Source organism: Colias philodice, chromosome 21 (assembly GCF_061535455.1).
Source record: "Colias philodice isolate Cphi_HAF_F1 chromosome 21, ilColPhil1 Martin Lab GWU primary, whole genome shotgun sequence".
Classification (NCBI taxonomy): Eukaryota; Metazoa; Arthropoda; class Insecta; order Lepidoptera; family Pieridae; genus Colias; species Colias philodice.
This window is the reverse complement of record NC_143106.1, coordinates 971,508-991,327: the sequence shown is the minus strand read 5'-3', so window position 1 is coordinate 991,327 and position 19,820 is coordinate 971,508. Positions and strand designations below refer to the sequence as shown.

General features: G+C 37.3%; 1 protein-coding gene across 1 annotated transcript; it reads left to right on the top strand.

The window, feature by feature from the left end:
- Positions 1 to 3,138: 3,138 nt before the first annotated feature.
- Positions 3,139 to 18,854, top strand: LOC149478629 (protein strawberry notch-like). The gene is made up of 14 exons (XM_089709075.1): positions 3,139 to 3,145; positions 3,407 to 3,589; positions 5,086 to 5,286; positions 8,889 to 9,049; positions 9,847 to 10,037; positions 10,337 to 10,413; positions 10,781 to 10,969; positions 11,338 to 11,510; positions 12,092 to 12,203; positions 12,654 to 12,796; positions 13,200 to 13,375; positions 13,979 to 14,153; positions 14,507 to 14,654; positions 15,556 to 18,854. Exons 1-14 carry the CDS (start codon positions 3,139 to 3,141, stop codon positions 15,657 to 15,659), a joined length of 2,040 nt encoding a protein of 679 aa, XP_089565201.1. The 3' UTR covers positions 15,660 to 18,854.
- Positions 18,855 to 19,820: the final 966 nt, after the last annotated feature.

Genomic DNA, 19,820 nt, shown 5'->3' with positions numbered 1-19,820 from the left:
CTTCTGGTTCGGAAGATCATTGATGATCAACGTTTTCGGATTGAAATTGGAGTGTACGGTTTCAATTGTGGACTTCAATTCTCGAAAGACAATTTTTAAATTAGTTTTGGTGTCTTCGGTATGAACTGCGCAAGCGACTGGCAGCACTCCAATTTTGTTGGACACATACAAGTATGTTATCACCAGGCCCATCCTTATTACGGTGGTATCTACGAACACGCATTCCATGTTATTGTGAGTTATGACATTTTTCATTAGTGGAGAAATAATCACTATAATTTCGGGACAGCTGGAATATGTCAGAACTCCTCCGCAGGTTCTTATGTAGGCCTTCTTAGCTTCCATAATATCAGTAAAACTGCGTTGGATATCCTTGCTTTGCATTTGATTCCGTAGAAATGTTATGTGTTCTATTGTCGGATTAATAGTAGGATCCTCGAGGCAATGACTTCCATATTTTCCTTGTAATGTTAGTTCGTGGAAAATCTTAGCTGTTTTTATGTCGAATCCGTTATCAAAATACTCAAAAAACAAATTGTCGACATCGGAGTAAGACATAACAGAGGACGGTGCGGGGGAAGAGACGTTGTGAGAATGTTGAGACGTTATAGCAATAAATAAATTAAGATCAGAATTGTCGTTAATAAGTTTAACTTTAAATTCGATTTGGGCCTTACATTTCAACTGTCCGCGGTCCGCGACCCCTTTGCCGGCGAATTGGCAAACGAAAACTTTCTGCAGAAGCAATGTTTTGATTTTCACGCATCGACATTGCGCGATCCACGCGGTGGCGGTAAACTGGGAGAAGTTCATGATCCAATTGTCTATATAGGTGCTGTAAAACTCCAAGGGCTTGTCTTGTTCGATGTCGCATCTTATCTGGGCGATAAAGTTTTCGGCGGATGAAAATTCGAATTTGAGAAACTCGCCGTTGCCGGTGATGTTCATCAGGTAGTTTTTGATTTGCTCTTCGGTAAACATGTTGGGCGATGATAAGTTTTATTTTAGTCAAAAAAAATTAATCACTGATGCGTTGTAATACGGACGGGGTTCGCGTGCGTTTCGCGGCGCGTCTGCTCACGGAGTGCAGCTGTAATGTAACATCGATGCAAACAAAGCAACTGCAATCGATCATAACATGATGCCTTGCATAGCGCATGTCCTGTGCCTAAACACCTCAGCCCGGGAAAACGTATCCGTGAACTATATAACCTATCAGCCCCGCCTCCCAACAAGGACTTACCTACGGAAGCTGTGTTCGAAAATTTTAATTGACGAATTATAAAATGTTGCACATAAACTTCTGTTTTTATAATTAGGCGTTTTAGTTATGTTATTATAAGAATGAAATCAATCGTATAGAAAATAGACCAATAAATTATGAATAGAATATTATAATAGACCACTTACTAAACATTTATTTTCAGCTTCTTAGATATGAATATTTTTTTAGTATTTAGATATTTTTTTAAGACTTACTTCTTACCGATAATTAATTTGAATTGTAACATTTCATTGTGTAACAAGGATATTTTCTTTCGTTAGCTACGCAATTTTGGAAAGTTAATGGAAACGTTTTTTTTTCTTATCTTGCGCGATCTTGTTTATTAAGTAAATAAGAAAGGTTTCCACGAAGCGAATAAATCTTTACGACAATATTTCACAATGAAAACCGAAATTCGAGAAAAAATTGTTAATTAACAAAGTTGAAAGATTTACTTTATGATAAATTTCCAACGGGAACGTTTCGAATACAAAATAATTTTTAATATTTTTCAATAAGTACTTAATATCTATTATTTTTTTTATATTTTATTCATTAAATAAAATATTGACCGCGTTAAGCTTAATTTAAATAATAAATAGTAGAGATAGTACCCCGACAGGTTGTTTTGTTTTGTCCTCTTAAAGAATTTTTGTAGGTATATTTCCGGACAGAATGAGCTTTCGCGAATATTTTTTTACCATTTTCAACTTAATGCTTATACAATAGAATCTATGAAACATGTGGTTCTATTTTTAAGACGTGTTAACGGGTTAAAAATATTTTTTTATGTTTTTGCCGTAAAAAAGTATGCAATGAACATACCGCGTTTAAAATACCTTAAAATGTTTTATTTCTTAATGTTATAATACTCGTCTAAACGAACAGCAAAATACTTTGTATATATCACTAGCTGTGCCCCGCGATTTTACCCGCATTGTTCCGGTCCTGTTACATAGTATAAAACAAAGTCGCGCTCGCTCTACTTCCTTACTTTTTACAAGCGACTTTAGTAATGTGAATTTCCTTTCACCACGCGAAGCTGTGTGTACCAGCTAGTTACTATTTTAACAGGATTTTATATTAAACTAGCGGCCCGCCCCGGCTTCGCCCGTGGTACATATGAAAAATAGATGTTGGCCGATTCTCAGACTTACCCGATATGCACAGAAAATTTCATGAGAATCGGTCCACCCGTTTCGGAGGAGTATGCAGACTAACATTGTGACACGAGAATTTTATATATAAGATTAGCTTCACCTGTAAGTTTTTTATGTAACCGATTCCTTAAGACTCGTTTTTTTCCCACTTCAAACTGAAAAATTCAAACTGTACACTTTTCCATAGTCGGTGACTACAATTCATGAGTTTAGTTTATTATTATTACAATTATTTGCTATCTTCCACCAGGGGCGTGTTCCAAACGCTAGTAGAGAAGCACTTCCCAGCGCCGGACAGGGAGCGAATCAATCGGCTGCTCGGTTTGGAGCCGAAGAGCAAACCGTTGTCCATATTACCGCCGATAGTGAATGGAAAGAACGGCACGGATGATGATGCGAACACTTCTAAGAGGAAATGTGAGTGTTTGGATGTATTATGTGTGTATGTGTTTGATGTATTTATAGTAGTAATTTTTAATAGGCAACATTTGACAGTTCAATAAAATTCAACAACGTAACCTAGTAAAGACGGCATAATTTTTGTTTATATGTTATTTCGTTTTGTTAATATTGCACATTTGCTTACCTTTTTTTCATTTACGATTACATATTTATAATAATGACCGATACGAGTAACTTTAGGATTTGATTTAACTAATAAACCATTCTAAACATAATAAACAATTTCTGATTTAAACAACTAACGACGTTACAATGTTGTGTCAGTTAACCTTTATTATTTTTAAATACTAGACATGTTACTCTTAAAATTTGATTGACTATCTTCATGTCATTTGGAATCGGTTATGATGTTTAGGCATGAATACAGTCCTTACTTATACTAACATCACTTCAAGCCCCAAGCGGCCCGATCGGTCCACGACACAATAGATTTTCTATTGTGTCTGTGGTTCCGGGGCCTGAGTTATTAATCACGCAACATAATATATTATATCTTTATTATTAAAAATTGTATGTGCAGTAACATCACGGCAACAAGCCAACATAGCAGCGAAGCGTTTACGCGGCGGCTCGTCGAGCGACGAGTTCGTGCGCGGCTCCGACGATGAGCTCGACGCGGAGATCGACTCGGAGGAGGAGAGACGGAGTGACTCTGATATGAGCGACTCGAATCCCTTCCGCAGTGGCAGTGATTGTGATGACGGTGAGAGAAATGTTAACACGATAGTAACGTCACTAGCACTAACAACAATAGCACTGACAACACTTACACTGAAGCCGATACAGTGACATCAAAGTACAATCATAGACACCACAGTACTAGTGGCAGACACCAACGAAACTACAACTAATAAAATTGTTACTGACACCATCATCACTTGCATTGACACTAACAACACTAGTACTGACACTACAGCACTGACTATAAAACACAAGTTATGACACTTACAACACTAACAGTGATCACAAATAATACTAGCAGTGACACCAACACTAGCCTTTTGTACATATTACATTAAAACTAGCTGAAATCACCAACACAACCGACAACACTCAAACTATCACCAATGCAAGATTAATATCAAAAGTGACACTTCCCCACATCTATCACAATTATTTACAGAAAAACTAACGACGACATAACAGGTAACGACCATTAATAACACTGAAACCGATAGTTAAACCATTATTATCGTCACCAGATACGGAAAAGAGCCACCAATTATTACAATTTACGGACATTTTCAGTAAACAGTTCTTAATTACTTCATATTTAATTAATTAAAAAAATGTTATAATGTGAACTTATATTATGCTGAAAATAGCTGACCATGTCAGTTATTGCATGTACCAAAGAAGCATACATGAATTTCATCCAATGCTGAAATGTAATCATGCCCGTAACATAATATCCTCTTTCAATGGAAATCTTATTTCGCATAACAAATTGAAAATATCACTGACTACCTGTATCCCGCGGTTTTACTAGCTCACAAAATTTCAGCAAAAACTTTCCCTTATTCAAATCTTAAGGTTGATTTTTAACAAAAAAATTGTCTATTCTGTGATTTTCACCTACTTTCTTTAAACATTTTATGCAAAACGTTCGTTTGTTTTAACCGCGAAAGCTTGACAGACAGACTTGAATTGAATTAAAAGCTTAACGAACAGACGGACAAGACGGACATCAATAATATTAATATGTTGATATATTTATGAAATGCTCGCTAAATAAGCCCCGGGCCGTGGGTGGTGCGTAGGGGCCGTCCGGGGGCCGATATCAGATCGATACGGGCTGGAGCTTGTGAATTCAATGTCTGTAACTATGATATTAAATCGAGGTCTCGTTCCATGATATAATAATTTGTAGGACAGATTGGTTTCTTTTGAAATGTGATATGCGGTTTATATTTAGTTGGGAATACCTTTTCTTGGTATATTAAATGTTAATATGCTGTTGAAAAGTAGTTTTCGGTCGGTTTCATAATTTTTTTTTGAAGATTTGATTTAAACTGTTTTTTTTTCTATAAAAACTGTTTATTTATAAGGATATTTCATTTTTACCTCGTTCTTAATATTTTTCTTTCATGCTCTAGCGATCTCTTAAATATAAATTTTTAGGCAAATTGTAATTTTCTATGTTACCCTCTACTTCTGACACTTAATGGCTGATATATTAATTTTACCCTCCATTCACAGAACCGTGGGTAAACCGCAAGAAGAAGCAGGCGAAAAAGAAGAAGGTGGCCAAGAAGAAAGCGGCGACCACACAAGATAAGATCGAGACGATGTTCGAAAAGAAAAATAGTAATGTGCCGGCCACGCCCACGGTCACAGTGACCACGCCCACGGGCCGATCGCTTACGGGCACACCCGTGGGAACTAATGGACTGTATCTAGGTGAGATGACACACAAACATACACTGTTACATGCACATTATGACGTAGAAACTTCATAGTATCACATACGATCTGACTGCACACTTACAAGTCGCTTCGTCACATAGTAAAACTACTACATTACCGCATTGTCATGTAGCAATCAATTGTGTACGTTGATGGTCATCAGTCATCACACACAATCACAAAACATTGAAGACTAACATGAAACGCCATCACACGCCATCACACGCCATCACACGCTACCACACGCCATCACACGCCCTCACACGCCATCACACGCCATCACACACCATCACACACCATCACACGCCATCACACGCCATCACACGTCATCACACGTCATCACACGTCATCACACGTAATAACACGCGATCATACGCTACCGCACACCACCACATACCGCTACTACATATGCACGGCGCTACATACTCGTACACATTCATTCAAATAATTATAATTGTTTGATTTTACGCAGACACTAAAGTATAACATAATAACAACAGATATTTTCTATATAAATAATAAAACGATTACCCCACTTTATCTACACGCTCTTCAATATAATCTCGTATCATACAACAAAGTGGCGAGACGAATAATAATGATCTCCCGCCCCTCGTTCGCTACTTACACAGTAGCTAGCAACAGGTGTCTCGGCTGTGTTGACAAAACAACCGCTTTATAAGCGCTTAAAATTTTCTACATTGTAACTTTAATGCGAAATAATATATTCATTCGAAGTGTTTTTTAATAAGCTTTTTTTATCTTTTAAATCTTAGTGATTATTATTGTATTGACTTTCATTTGTATCTCTTACTGTTCAAATATATGTATATAAGACTAACAAATCGAACTCAAGGTTCCAAGATACAAGTTTTTCGCTTAGTTTGGGATTCACAGTCGTACTTTAATTGTAAATCATATTTCTGGGCAAATACATTTTTATTACATTACATTTCTACTACCTGTATAAGCTAATAAAGAACATGCAAATATAGAATGGTTCAGTGAAATACGATATTCGCAGAAATCCTTTGTGAACGCTTCAAAGGGAAATTCAATTTTCCCTCTATATTAACAAGTATTTCGAGAACGAATACCTAGAATCTGTATAGCGGCTGCACGAATCAATAAGGATGTACCGGGAGGCAAATTGTGCCACGTGCAGGGTTGCTAGGGCTGCCACCGTGTTGCTATGGGGATGCTCGCTTTGATTTGTGTCCTTTGTTTGGTTATGTATTGTGTTGCGAATTGAGGATTACTAGCGGTAATATGACATGGTAATGATGTGTTCGTACATTTAGAATATACGTGTCAAAGAAATAATACAAACGACGTATAATTTAAATACAAACGATGATGTTTTATAAAACTAACCTCTCCTACATAGAATAATGTAAGATAACAAATATAACTTTGAAACTTAAAATGGCCAAAATACCAATTGGTTACTTTAATTTACAATGAAATTAAGATTAAATAAAAGAGCATATTGTGTGCCGAGCATACGTGTGAGAAGTGAAACTTCAACTTTTTGAAGTGAAAAAATCAAAAAAACCGTCATAGCTCAATAACCATCCATTTTTGACCCCTGGTTAACTGGACTTAATTTGTTGCAAATGACCTCTAGTATACCCCCTTTGAAGAATCATGTCGAATTTCCAGTCACCCTGTATAGTGACCCTAAAGTGGTGGTTACATAACATTAAACAAGCGTGTGGCAACCCTACCGCTGGATCGATGCAGCTCGCCCGGGATCTCACCTGTCCGCTCCGATAGCGGACAGTGCATTAATTCGTTTTCACTGGACGCCGAATTGATGCGAATTCAATATATATTAATTATAGGCTTTATGAGATTTTAGTTTGGTTTTGATTATGAATATCTGTTTGTGTGGAGAAATGTTAGTGGTAGGAAGATATGTACTGAAAATTGTTGGAACAATGTTTGAATACGAAATAGATTTGTTTGTTTTATTTAATTAAATTCTAGCTATGTAACCCGGCTCCGCTTAGGTAGATATGCTATTAATTATAAATATATAATTATAGCCTATGTTACCTCGGGATGAATTAGCTTTCTAACGGTGAAAGATTTTTCGAGTTTTTTTTTTTTTTAATTAGGATAGGTAGACATTTGGCCACAGTCCCACCTGATGGAAAGCGGTGATGCGATCTATGGTGGTAAATCATGTCTACCTAGAAAATGCCTATTTATTCGCCTCTTGAAGGAACCCATATTGTAGTTCTCGGCAAAGACAGACGCTGGCAGGGAGTTCCACTCCTTGGCGGTTCGCACTAAGAATGACGACGCAAAGCGTGAAGGTCCAGTAGTTTCGGAGCCTCTCAATTATACAATTAACCGCATCTTATAAGTACCAGACTAAATATACCTTCTTTTCTTTTTGTGTTCGTTCAGTAAACAAGACATTTATTACGGTCTCAAATAAGCACAAATTGTTTATTTTCCCGTTGGCGCTACCTGTACAATAGGAAGGATTACGCCTCCGCTCGACCCCGAGATGTTTACAAAACAACCTACATGCGCCCTCAATAGATTATTTTTCATTTTAATGATCAGTTCATTAGTGATATCGTTAAAAATACAAAAATAAGCCGAAGAGGGAGTAATTGATTTCTCCGTAGCGTCGTTGTGTTGGCGTTTTTATGGAGTTGTTTATAAAATGAAATTTTCAAACTCAATTATTTATATACGCATAACGCAATAAGATTTTGTTAAAAGCGTCATTTCAATTGTTTTATTTAGTTTTTTTAGAGATTAGCCTTTTTAGTAACATCCATCGACGCAAGTTCGTTTTCGTGATGATCAGATTGACAAAATGAGTATATCATGTTTTCGTTGAGTAGTTACTTGGTTAATCAGTTTAATTGATTTATGTATTGACTTTATTTATATGTTTATGCAGTATTTCAATAATTTTAAGGATTCAGTGTAAAGTTTTGGGTCTGGAAGAAATTGCTGCCAAGCGATTTAACTGCCAGTGCAGTGAGATGAGATGTTTTTTTTTGTGTATTTTTATTAAAAATATGTAAATATGAGATTGAGTTTTTACTATGAAAATTTATCTTTTCCACGCTGTACATTGAATATTTTTTAAATAATACTTGGGTGTTATCTATAATAGATACCGAAGCAAAAAATACAGTTTTTAGAATTCTTCTCTGTCTGTTTATCTGTATGTATGTCCGGGCTAATCTCAAAAAGTACTGCATGGACTTACTTCAAATTTGGAACATAGATAGCTTGAGACCTGAGGAAGGACATAGGATAGGTTTTATCCCGGAAATACCACGGGAACGGGAACTATGCGTATATCTAAACTATAAACGCACCTCTTGCCCATTAACTTTTACTTCCACTGTTTTTCCTTGACCACCAGGTTGTCTGGAAGAGATCGCTGTCTTAGCGATAAGACCGCCTGTTGTGCTCAACTGTGTCTCTTTTTTTATATATTTGCTTTTGTAATTTATGTCCTGGTGCACAATAATGTATTTTTGTTTGTTGTTTGTTTGTTTGTATGTGGGGTTTTCTTTGACTGCGCGGATAAAGCTGGTTACTAATAAATATTGATGTGTCAGGGCCGACTCGCAAGCAGGCCCCGCCGCGCTCGGCGATAGAGCGCGCGTGCAGCATGAAGGAGCAGCTGCTGGCGAGCATCGAGCGGCTCGGCCGCCGCCTGCCGCCCAACACGCTCGACCAGCTCGTGGACGAGCTCGGCGGGACTGATAACGTCGCTGAGGTGAGTTAGTTAGTGATGAGCGATAGACAATTAGCGACAATTCACTAGTCTTCACTAGTAAAAGAATTAATTTCACTTACTATACACTATTATGTATTTCACTAATTATACATCGATACACATCACAACCGTTCATTATCTCTTCACTATTCTTCGACGCATTCCACACTCGCTAACAATCAGCAGATCAAAAAACTCACAAATACCACTAAAAATAAAATATCAGTTATCTAATAAAATACTCTTGCATCAAATAAATATGCATGGCAACTCAGTATTCCAACATTAGTGTATCTTAGCAATATCATGAAAAATATAAAAGTATAATTTTCTATAAATTCTTGGAAATTGATGATATTACTCGTTAATACAGGGATCGACAACGTCGCATATTGGTGATTGAATATAGACGTAATATTGGCAACGTCGCATCGAACAAAATAGTGAAATAATATCGAATAAAAATTATCTATTGCTAATTTGTATGTTTGTACCGACTTATTACATGTGCGTCGCGTTTAAAATCGTGTAAAAAATGATTGAAACAACATGTAGATTTATATCAATTTATTTTATTCTAAAAAAATATCCACAACATTTTCAATCCTATCAAGATGACCAAAGAACTTTCGTAATAATACACATTAATGATTATTTACTATTGTCGAAATAGATTTCCATACGGTACAATTCTCAATAAGAAAGCGTTTTATCGTAGACCAAAGCGGTCTCTACAAAATGTAATTGTAAATCAACATTTAAAGCAATCAGACTCATACCATGCACATTCCCTGCAGATGACAGGCAGAAAAGGTCGCGTAGTACAAACGGAGGACGGTCAAATAGTCTACGAGAGTCGAGCGGAGGCTGATATTCCGTTGGAGACATTGAACCTAGCTGAGAAACGACGCTTCATGGACGGAGAGAAGGATGTGGCTATTATATCTGAAGCGGCTTCAAGTGGTATCTCGCTGCAGAGTGATAGAAGGTAGGATTGAGATATTTAAAATATTTAATTTCTAAATGTATACTCGCGTAAAATCAAACTAGAAAATACTAAGAAGGTAGGATTTTTTTAGGTCGTAAGATTTGGATCTGGGAATGTGCTTAAGGGTGTAGATTGGTCAACAAGGGTGATATGTTCAATTTTAACTTAAAATTTTTATCTTTTTTATTTACAAGAAACAGATATCCTCAATTGAAATAATGAATAACAAGATTGAATTTTATTTAAGTAATAAAAATGGGAACGTTTGCTGGATAGTAATAATAAATGTATGTTTTCAGAGCGAGAAATCAAAGGCGAAGAGTGCATATAACGTTAGAATTACCGTGGTCAGCGGACAGGGCGATACAGCAGTTTGGTGAGTATATTACTTTGGTGAGAAATAATTACCGTGCTTTTTCTTGAAATATTTTTTTCGGTTCTAACTCGACGTTACTACTGTTTAGTAGAATGGTGAAAAAATAAGGATGTGCGATGCTTAGATGAATGGCTTTCTAGGACAAAATACATCGTACAGAAAAATATATACCTACACTTGTAGCTACTTAATGGAATATCACAAGATCACAAATATTTTGTTCCTTCGTGTCTGTAATTTTTTATTTATTACATTTTTACAATTTTGTATATAGGTTTATTAATAGCTGCTAAGGCCAAATGTACAGTTTTTTATAATAATAATAATAAAGCATTTCTTTAATAATAATAATAATGTTTCCCGGCAGGTCGCACGCACCGCTCGAACCAAGTGAACGCGCCGGAGTACATATTCCTGATCTCGGACCTGGCCGGCGAGCGGCGCTTCGCCTCCACCGTGGCGAAGCGCCTCGAGTCGCTCGGAGCCCTGACGCATGGCGACCGGAGGGCTACGGAGACGCGCGATCTGAGCCAGTTCAATATTGATAATAAGTATGGTGAGTGCCGTTTAAAATAAGCACGCACATGTACGCCCACGTACGCAAATATACACGCATAAGCACTTATGCGTACATCAGAGTACAAAACCTCCATTTAGGGTAACACACCTGTCAGAAACTGTGCTATAGGTATTGAGTAAAGTTTAAGGTATACCAAAAGTCTGTTCATCGTGTTATGGTAAAAAAATTAATGCTATTAAGGCGTCGTGATCGTTTTCAATAGTGCCGTAACACGAATTTCGCATTGTAATCTTTTTGTTGTGACCACATCGCGATGGGATATTTCTCTTTTTTACTCAACGAGTGATTTAGCTCCTTGAATGTTACCTATCCAAGATTTTAAACACTATTTTCACTCGCCACAGGTCGAACAGCCCTAGAAGCGGTGATGAAGGCCATAATGAAGTACGAAACACCGCTAGTGGCGCCGCCAAGCGACTACCGCGGGGACTTCTTCCAGGATTTAGCTTCAGCGCTCGTGGGTGTGGGTCTCATAGTCAACAGTGAACACCAGCCTGGTGTGCTGGCTTTGGATAAGGTGGGTATGGGGAAAATCGGGGGGAAGAAGGGGGGAACCCGCATACTTCCCGTTCCCGTGGGATTTCCGGGATAAAACCTATCGTATGTTCTTCCTCAGGTCTCAAGCTACCTCTATCAAATTTGAAGTAAATCCATGCAGTACTTTTTGAGTTTAGCCCGCACATACATACTGTCTGTATGAAAATTCATATAACAGATAATAAATATAACAGATGAAAATTCTAAAATCTATGTATATTTTCGGCTTCGGTATCTATAATTGTAGAACACGCCCCAATTATTCTTTGAAAAAAATATTCAATGTACAGTTCTGAATTTCCTAGGATTTTATCATATATTGTATAGATTAGACTTTTTCTAGAAGCAAAGTGACTTGCTTGGGTCGACAATTTTGACAAAAGAGAAGATGTGCAAAATAAATCCTTTGCGATGTTGTTAAATTAATTGGCTAATTGTACGTGTACAACAAATGTTGTTATATCATATGTGGGAAAATATATTTACTCCGTCACAAAAGTAGTTAAAAATTAAGTAAAGATGGCTTAATTGAAGTATTAAAATTGTTTATTTCTCTTTTAGGACTACAACAACATGTCAAAGTTCCTAAACAGGATATTGGGAATGCCGGTGGATCTGCAGAACAGGCTATTCAAGTATTTCACGGATACCCTCGCTGCTGTTATGGAGCAAGGTTGGTTTCGTCATAATATAACTAATAAATTGTATTGATCGAAAATAAATTAAGAATGTTTCTCCATTTATTGTAGTAGCTAGTTTATTCAAATCCGGCTTGAAGGATCACGGTCCTTCGAGCCGGATTTGAACCGTAGTTAAGCTTAAATTAAATAAACGACAACGGTTTTATTGTTTTTAAATATGTACAGTTTATTTTTAATTTCAATCTACTTAAAGGATTTTCTTAATACGACTATTTTTTTTGGGGTTTATTCAGTACCTCAGAATTTTTGACTGCGCGAACCGATTTTGATGATTCTTTCTTTGTTTGGAATCTTGTGCATTCCGGTTTGTCCATTTAAATTTTGTATAGTTTTGAAAATGTGAAGGCGGTTCAGATTTTTTTTTTGCAAACGTTATTTTTTTGCTAAAAATTATAATTATATTTTTTAATCGAATTTTTCAGCGAAACGCAGCGGCCGCTTCGACCTCGGTATCCTCGATCTCGGCAGTGCGGGCGAGTGCGTGCGGCGCGTGCGCTGTGTGCGCTTCCTGCGGCGACACGCCACCGGCACCGCGCCCGTCGAGCTGCACACCGTGCTGTGCGAGGTGAGCTGCCACAGCTTACGTTCTGCTTTACTTTTTATTTTCTTCGATATGCAAATAAAATTTTCTCTAAAATCCTGGACCAGGCTTTCGGAGACGTATGGGATCGAACATTGTGACACGAGAATGTTATTTTATAATCCATTTTTTTTTTGTTATTATTCTATGCTTAATATTATAAAGCTGAAGAGTTTGTTGGTTTGAACGCGATAATCTCGGGAACTACTGGTCCGATTTGAAAAATTCTTTCGGTGTTAGATAGTCCATTTATCGAGGAAGGCTATAGGCTATATATCATCACGCTAAGACCAACAGGAGAGCCGTCAGGCCACAGCTAATTTTAAATATTGTTTTGTATTTATCATTTTTTTTTTGGTGTTTAATCTATGTATTTGTACGTTTGCAGCGCGGCATGGAGTGGCAGGACGCGGTGGAGCTGAGCGAGCAGTGCCGCGGCGCGGAGGGGTTCTACCTGTCGCTGGCGCCGCGCAACGGCAAGCACACGGCCGTGCTGTGCCGCGCCGCGCACGCCGCACGGGACCGCGCGCTGCCCGACCGCGACCGCGCCTACCAGCTCTACAGGTGACGTGTTTCATCACGACAAAGGGCCATGTGATACGCAGTCATCCATAATTATATTGTTGTGTACTTTATATTTAACTACACTGCCCGACAATATGTCAAAATTTCATATTTCATATCTCACCTTTAGGGCAGCCGTACACGGACCGTTTCAAGCAGTTGACACCGACGGCTTGAAGCCGCGACCCTGCGGTGAACTACAGACATTCATTCACTGCCGTACACGGTCTGCTCGAGCAATCGCGTCCGCTTCAACTGCGCGGTTGGTAGCGACAGCTCGATCAGTCAAGGACCGACCGCTCGCGCCGTCCGTGTACGTTGCTCAGCGGTTAACTGCTCGAGCCGCCCGTGTACAGCCGCTCAAAGGGCTATGTGATACGCAGTCATCCATAATTATAATGTTGTGTACATTATTATTAACTACACTACCCGACAATATGACAATACTTTATTTAAAGTGTTCAATGTGTCGCACTATACACTAAACACGCTGAATTACACTTGCAAAAATTTTGTTTTCCATCGACAGACGAAATTTCCTAAATCGACAGAAAACTTATTTAACTTACCTAATCTATAACAATGTATTTTGTCCAATTCCAGGCCGAACACAGGTCTGCAGCTCAAAGTGGAGACACTAGGCGAGATCCAGAAGAAATACAAGCGTGTTAGTGCCGAAGAGGCGGAGAGTGCGTGGCGCGCACAGCACGCGGCCTCGCTGCGTGTGTGCTCGCACGCGTACTGGAAGGCGGTGTGTAGGAACGCGGGGGACTGCGAGGTGAGCGGGGGGAGGGGGGGGTGTAGTAGTGATGTAGGGAAGGGGAGGGAGGGTGTAGTAGTGGTGTAGGGAGGGGGAGGGGGGTATTAAATCACGAACAAAATGTTATATAAATAATATGTAAAATATACGCTACGATTTCGATACGAACTATTCGTAAAGTGTAATAAACGTTCGCACGTGTTTTGTGCTTTGGTGTGTAAATTTCTCATTAACAACTGAATTAAATTGCGATAACATTCGTTTTGGGTGTTTATTTAAAATTTTAACTGTATAAAATCTGTTTGTAGGTGGTCAGTAATAGGGTGTTTTGTGTTTACTTCAAATTGTAACCGAATAACCGCTGTTTGCAGGTGGGTCTGCGCGTGCGCACGTACCACGTGCTGGCGGGCTCGGTGCTGGCGGTGTGGGCGCGCGTGGAGGCGGCGCTGGCGGCGCGCTCGCACCACAACAAGATGCAAGTGGTGCGCCTTAAGACGGACGCCGGCCTTAAGATCGTGGGTGAGTGTGTGCGTGCCACGTGACACGTGCCACGTGCTGGCGGTGTGGGCGTGGGCGTAAATTCACTTGCAAATTGTCGTAGTAAACATTATTAATTTTCTCAAAAAACAAATTTAACCTCAAAGTAAACGTTTATTTCCAAAACAAAACAAACGAATAATGATACTATTTGCAGATGGTCTTTACCGCTACAAATTTGTATAAATTAACACACTTCTTAAATTGGTCGCATATTCAACTTCAGTTTCGACTTTCGATGTAGTTCCGAATTTGGTTCGTACCTAATTCGTATATCTTCGTAAAAAGACACTGCCTACCTTGTGTGTTTGTGTGCGTGGTTTTATAACATCAGTGTGCCGTGTTTATAGGCACGCACACATATAAAATATGCGTAGACACGCAGAGCACACATATAAAAACTTAGACATCAATAGTTTGTGTCTTTGCCGTCCCGTGACGTACTGAGTCCTGTGGCGGCGCATGAATAGTGACTTGAGCCGAGCGGTGTTATAGAAATTAGATAATAATGCTACCAAAATACCGATAGATGGATCTAAAATATATTTGAAATATATTTTTATTTCATAACTACATGGCGCAATTAATAAAATTTAATGACGCTGTGAATTTCATTTATGCATATTAAATATTGATCAGAGTTTGGTAAATGATAGGGTAGGCAGTGTCTTTATGTCTTTATGGAATGCACGCCACTGACTACGGTTCAGGTTTAAAAGCGACACAGACAGATTCTCATTTATTCACTTTCGCATAGCAATTATTGTCAAAATACGCAAATGGCACAGTTTTTTTTAAAGTTTGTACTATTTATACAGACAGTTAATTCTGAGGGCTATACGTGATCACGTTTTAGTAATTAAATGTTATATTTCCCCCGCAGGTACGCTGATCCCAAAGAATTGCGTGGAGCACCTGAAAGAGACTCTCTCGTCGGACGCGGTCTCTGTGACCGAGCAAAAGTTCGACACGGACGACCTCAAGTGAGCCCGGGGCACTCAGTTCCTTGCGGTACGGGACCACGGCGTGTCTATGGCCATAGATAACCATAGACAACACAACACTACCCTCTATGGACCATAGTTCCTTGTGGTACGGGATCACGGCGCGTCTTTGGCTATAGACAACACTGACACACCCGCTCTACTCTCTATGGGCCATAGTTCCTTGTGGTACGGGACCACGGCGCGTCTTTGGCCATAGACAACCCCGACACACCACTCTACCCTCTATGGGCTATACACGCCGAGCTGTCTATGCGCTGTAGACGACTAATGTAATGTATAGTAATTTATAATTGTTTTCCTACGGTCGATAGTGATGAATTAGCCAAAGGTCTGGCGTAGACTTTGTCTACACCCAGCTCTATGTTGTCGTTGGTAGACTATAGAGTTGTGTGAACTGTGTTTATGATTTACCTGTTGGAGTATTGTGATAAATAATGTAAATTGACCGACAGTACTATGCTCGAGCATAGAGTAAAGAACGGATTGTCTATGCCCCATAGATGTTGACGACCTAGTTTCCGTAGATTATAGAATACTATAATCGCATTTATTTAAGAGTTGTGTATGATGAATCATAGACAATTTTTGCACTATAGTGATACGTTAAAACCACCGGTGTTGTCGTTGAGGCAATCGACTATTAATACAAGTTTTTGTTACGATATTAGTGTAAACAAGATTATATTTTAATCTATTATGATTATAACAGACTGTCTATGGTTCGGTCTATAGGACCATAGATTAAACCAGACAGCATGCATAGCTAATGCATGGTTTTATGATACCAAAATTTTGTCTTTGGATATCATAGACATATAGAATGTACTCAGCATTTTCTTTGTTATAATTGAGATGTGTGAGAGATACAAAAAATATATTTTAGGTATGTATATGTTTCTCACTTTTTGATGTGCGGATGAGTACAAGCTCTATAATTTATGTACATAAAATAATATTACAATATGTTTAAGAGAGACACATCAACACTTAAGAGACATTACAATACATTTAAAAGAGTATTAACATCTTTATTTCACTCAGTCCATTTTGTTTGTCTATGGTATATCTATTAAGATCTATGGTATATTAGAAATAGTATCTCTATGACCATAAATGTTGGCTTAAGTCCTTTTAACGAATACAATTCTATCTATATCATTTCACTCTACATATAAACTTCACACATTAATAAATGTAATGTTTTATCACAATCTTTCTTACGACGATTTCTTAAGAGTGAACGAGACGAAACACTTGTTAGAGATAAAATGTATGAAAAGCTTTCATCTTTTGCGAGATTTGGAAATTAAATATTTTTTAATGTATGAAATAAAGAAGGAATGGTTTCTATGAATTGTAGGAACATATATACCAAGAATGTACGAAACATAAAAAATTAGTGTATTTTAAAATTTATTTTTTAATAAAACATATTATCGTCTCTCGCCAAATGGATATGGAATCTTCAGGCAAGATCTAAAATATTTTTTATTTTTATATTATGACAAAAACTATATCCCTGGTACATATGTTTCATACAATTATAAGAGTAAAGTATGGAGGCCTTAGTCCAAGCACGGACGGAGCCGGGTCCAGACGTAGTGTTACGGACAAGACGCGGGGTTGACTGACATTCGATGTAAGTACTAAGTAGTACCATGTAACACGTATTTTTGTATATCTGAGCAGTTTTGGCGCTATATTTTGACATTCGAATGACATTTTGATTTTTTTTTCTCAAGAAGGCATTGATTCATGACTCGATTTATATTCTGTTTATTATCTATGGACGATATGACGTTTCTTTGACAGATGTTATTGCCAAAATTGAATGGTTAAAAAACGAATTTGATGCTATGTGATTACAACAGGCCAAAAAGGAATTGTAGAATCGTAAAATTGGTAAGTTTTAATTTATAAGTTGTAGTCGCAAATGAATAAATGTAAAAACAGAATACCAAATTGGGTACTTGCCACATTTGAAAAGTGTTACGAATTTATATGTAATTATTTTCACGAATTAGTGCGTTTTAGTGTAGTTGAACTATGAGTTTTAAAATTTGAAAATATTCAAGCGTACTGTGTAACAAGAAATTTGCACCGTGTATATATTTTTAGTAGATTTTTTTAAGATGCAGTGTTTCTATGAACTCGATAGATTCAATGTCAATTGAAACTTGAAGTATACGATGTAAACATTGATATAGTATTAAGTAACTGCTGCACCTTAATGTCAATACATTAAGGTATAATTTGCTATGATTTATTCTGTAACTGTCTAATGTAAATATTTATTTTACGAATGTTTTTTTTTAAACATGCTCTATGGCCAGTTTTAGAACTTCTGTATGTGTTCTCAAGCTTATCTGTCAGTCAAAATATGTGAAAGTATAAGACAAAAAGTTTCAAATAGGCTATCAGCGACTTAATAATTAGGGTGCTTTTCCACCAATAATGTGCGAGGATGAGTAGCGAGGACTGTGTTTGTAAATAACCAATAGTATCGCTTCAAACGCTAAACGCTTCAAAATTCAAACTAAATGAAGCGATATGATTGGTTATTTACAAACACACCTCGTTACACATCCTCACACATTATTAGTGGAAAAACACCTTTAAGCCGTGAAACTGGCCCTAAATGATTTTACTTATACTATATCGATGGGTGTAAGCGAACGGTTATTTTGTACAAAGTTATGTTTAGATGCTGATTTTTAATTTTAATTAAATAAATAACAAATGCTTTAGAGTTTAGTGTTGCCACTATAAATGTTCGATGTTAAAAATGGAAAATAGTTTTAATATGTGCAATGGCGTAATTGATAGCGTTTTTAATTTAGTGTAGAGGGGCTACCATGATGTCTTAAAGCAGTATTAATTGCAGCATGGGAAAGTGATGGCGCTAGACGACCTACATAGCTCTGTCTCCTTTCCACACTGGAATCAATACTGCTATAAGACGTCACGGTAACGCTTCTGATTTGAAAAATTAGATGAACTAGTCTGTTCTGTGAATTCTTGTTTCATTGTTTCGTATTTCTTAAGCGACAACATAAGATGATCTCTGATTTAATGTAACGCAATCGTTCGAAATATAAACATTAAAAACTTTCACTACTATCCTGTGAATGTCTATATGTATGTTTATAAAGACAAATAAATGTATATAATTATACTGGATTTTTTATTTATACCCTGTACACCTCAGGCACATCTATCCCCGTTTTCCAATTACAGCACTAGAGCGCATTATGCGGCGTAAGTAATGCGCGTGAATTGATGCGTGCAATCGATTTATCGTTAGTAATTTATTAATTGTTGGAAAAAAATTTAAAGCTTTCGTTTCATTGTAGTTTTTTTCGAAATAAGTAATCAAAGTTAATTCAAATTGTGTTAAAAAAATAAATATAAGTATGGATGAAGGTACAAACATTGAAAAAAATGTTAATGAAATAATCAAAATCCAAATTACTTAAAATAACCGTAAATAGTTTTCAACCAATTATTATGTATACCACTTTATTTACACATTAATGAGGTTATTGCTAACTCTATGAATTATTGAATATTTTTTTTTTCAACACTGAACTTAGCGCAACCTGCTGGTGCGTTTCACGTTCCAATTAAGCATCAGCATAATTCGGCATTGTGCGCCACTGAGTCGCATTATGCTCTGTAATTGGAAAACAGCCTATGGCTATTTGTCTTGTATTATAAGCGAAAGCAATATTTTGCTTCTAAGTAAATATTCTTGAGTATTTGAGAAAGTAACCTTTGTGATAATTAAGGCATTAATATCTACTTCTAGCAAATTTTATACCTACAGATCCTGTCAACGGTTATGTAAAAATATAGAAACATTCATCCGTAAAAATTATTAAAATTTCATACTTATTAGGACCACAATTAGGACAGTTTACATCGGATAAAATTAAATCGAGAAAAATATATCGTCTTGGGTTTTTAATTCCATCCTTAATCGATTGATGATGAAAGCATTTTAATCGAACTGCTCGAATCTTATCAAACTCGAAGCATGCTCGAACAATGATTCTGACAGTTCTTTTGTTTTCTCAAATTATCTTCTTCTTCTTCTCATAAATAATGGCTCCACCCTTGGCTCCACCCAATAAAAAGGGAC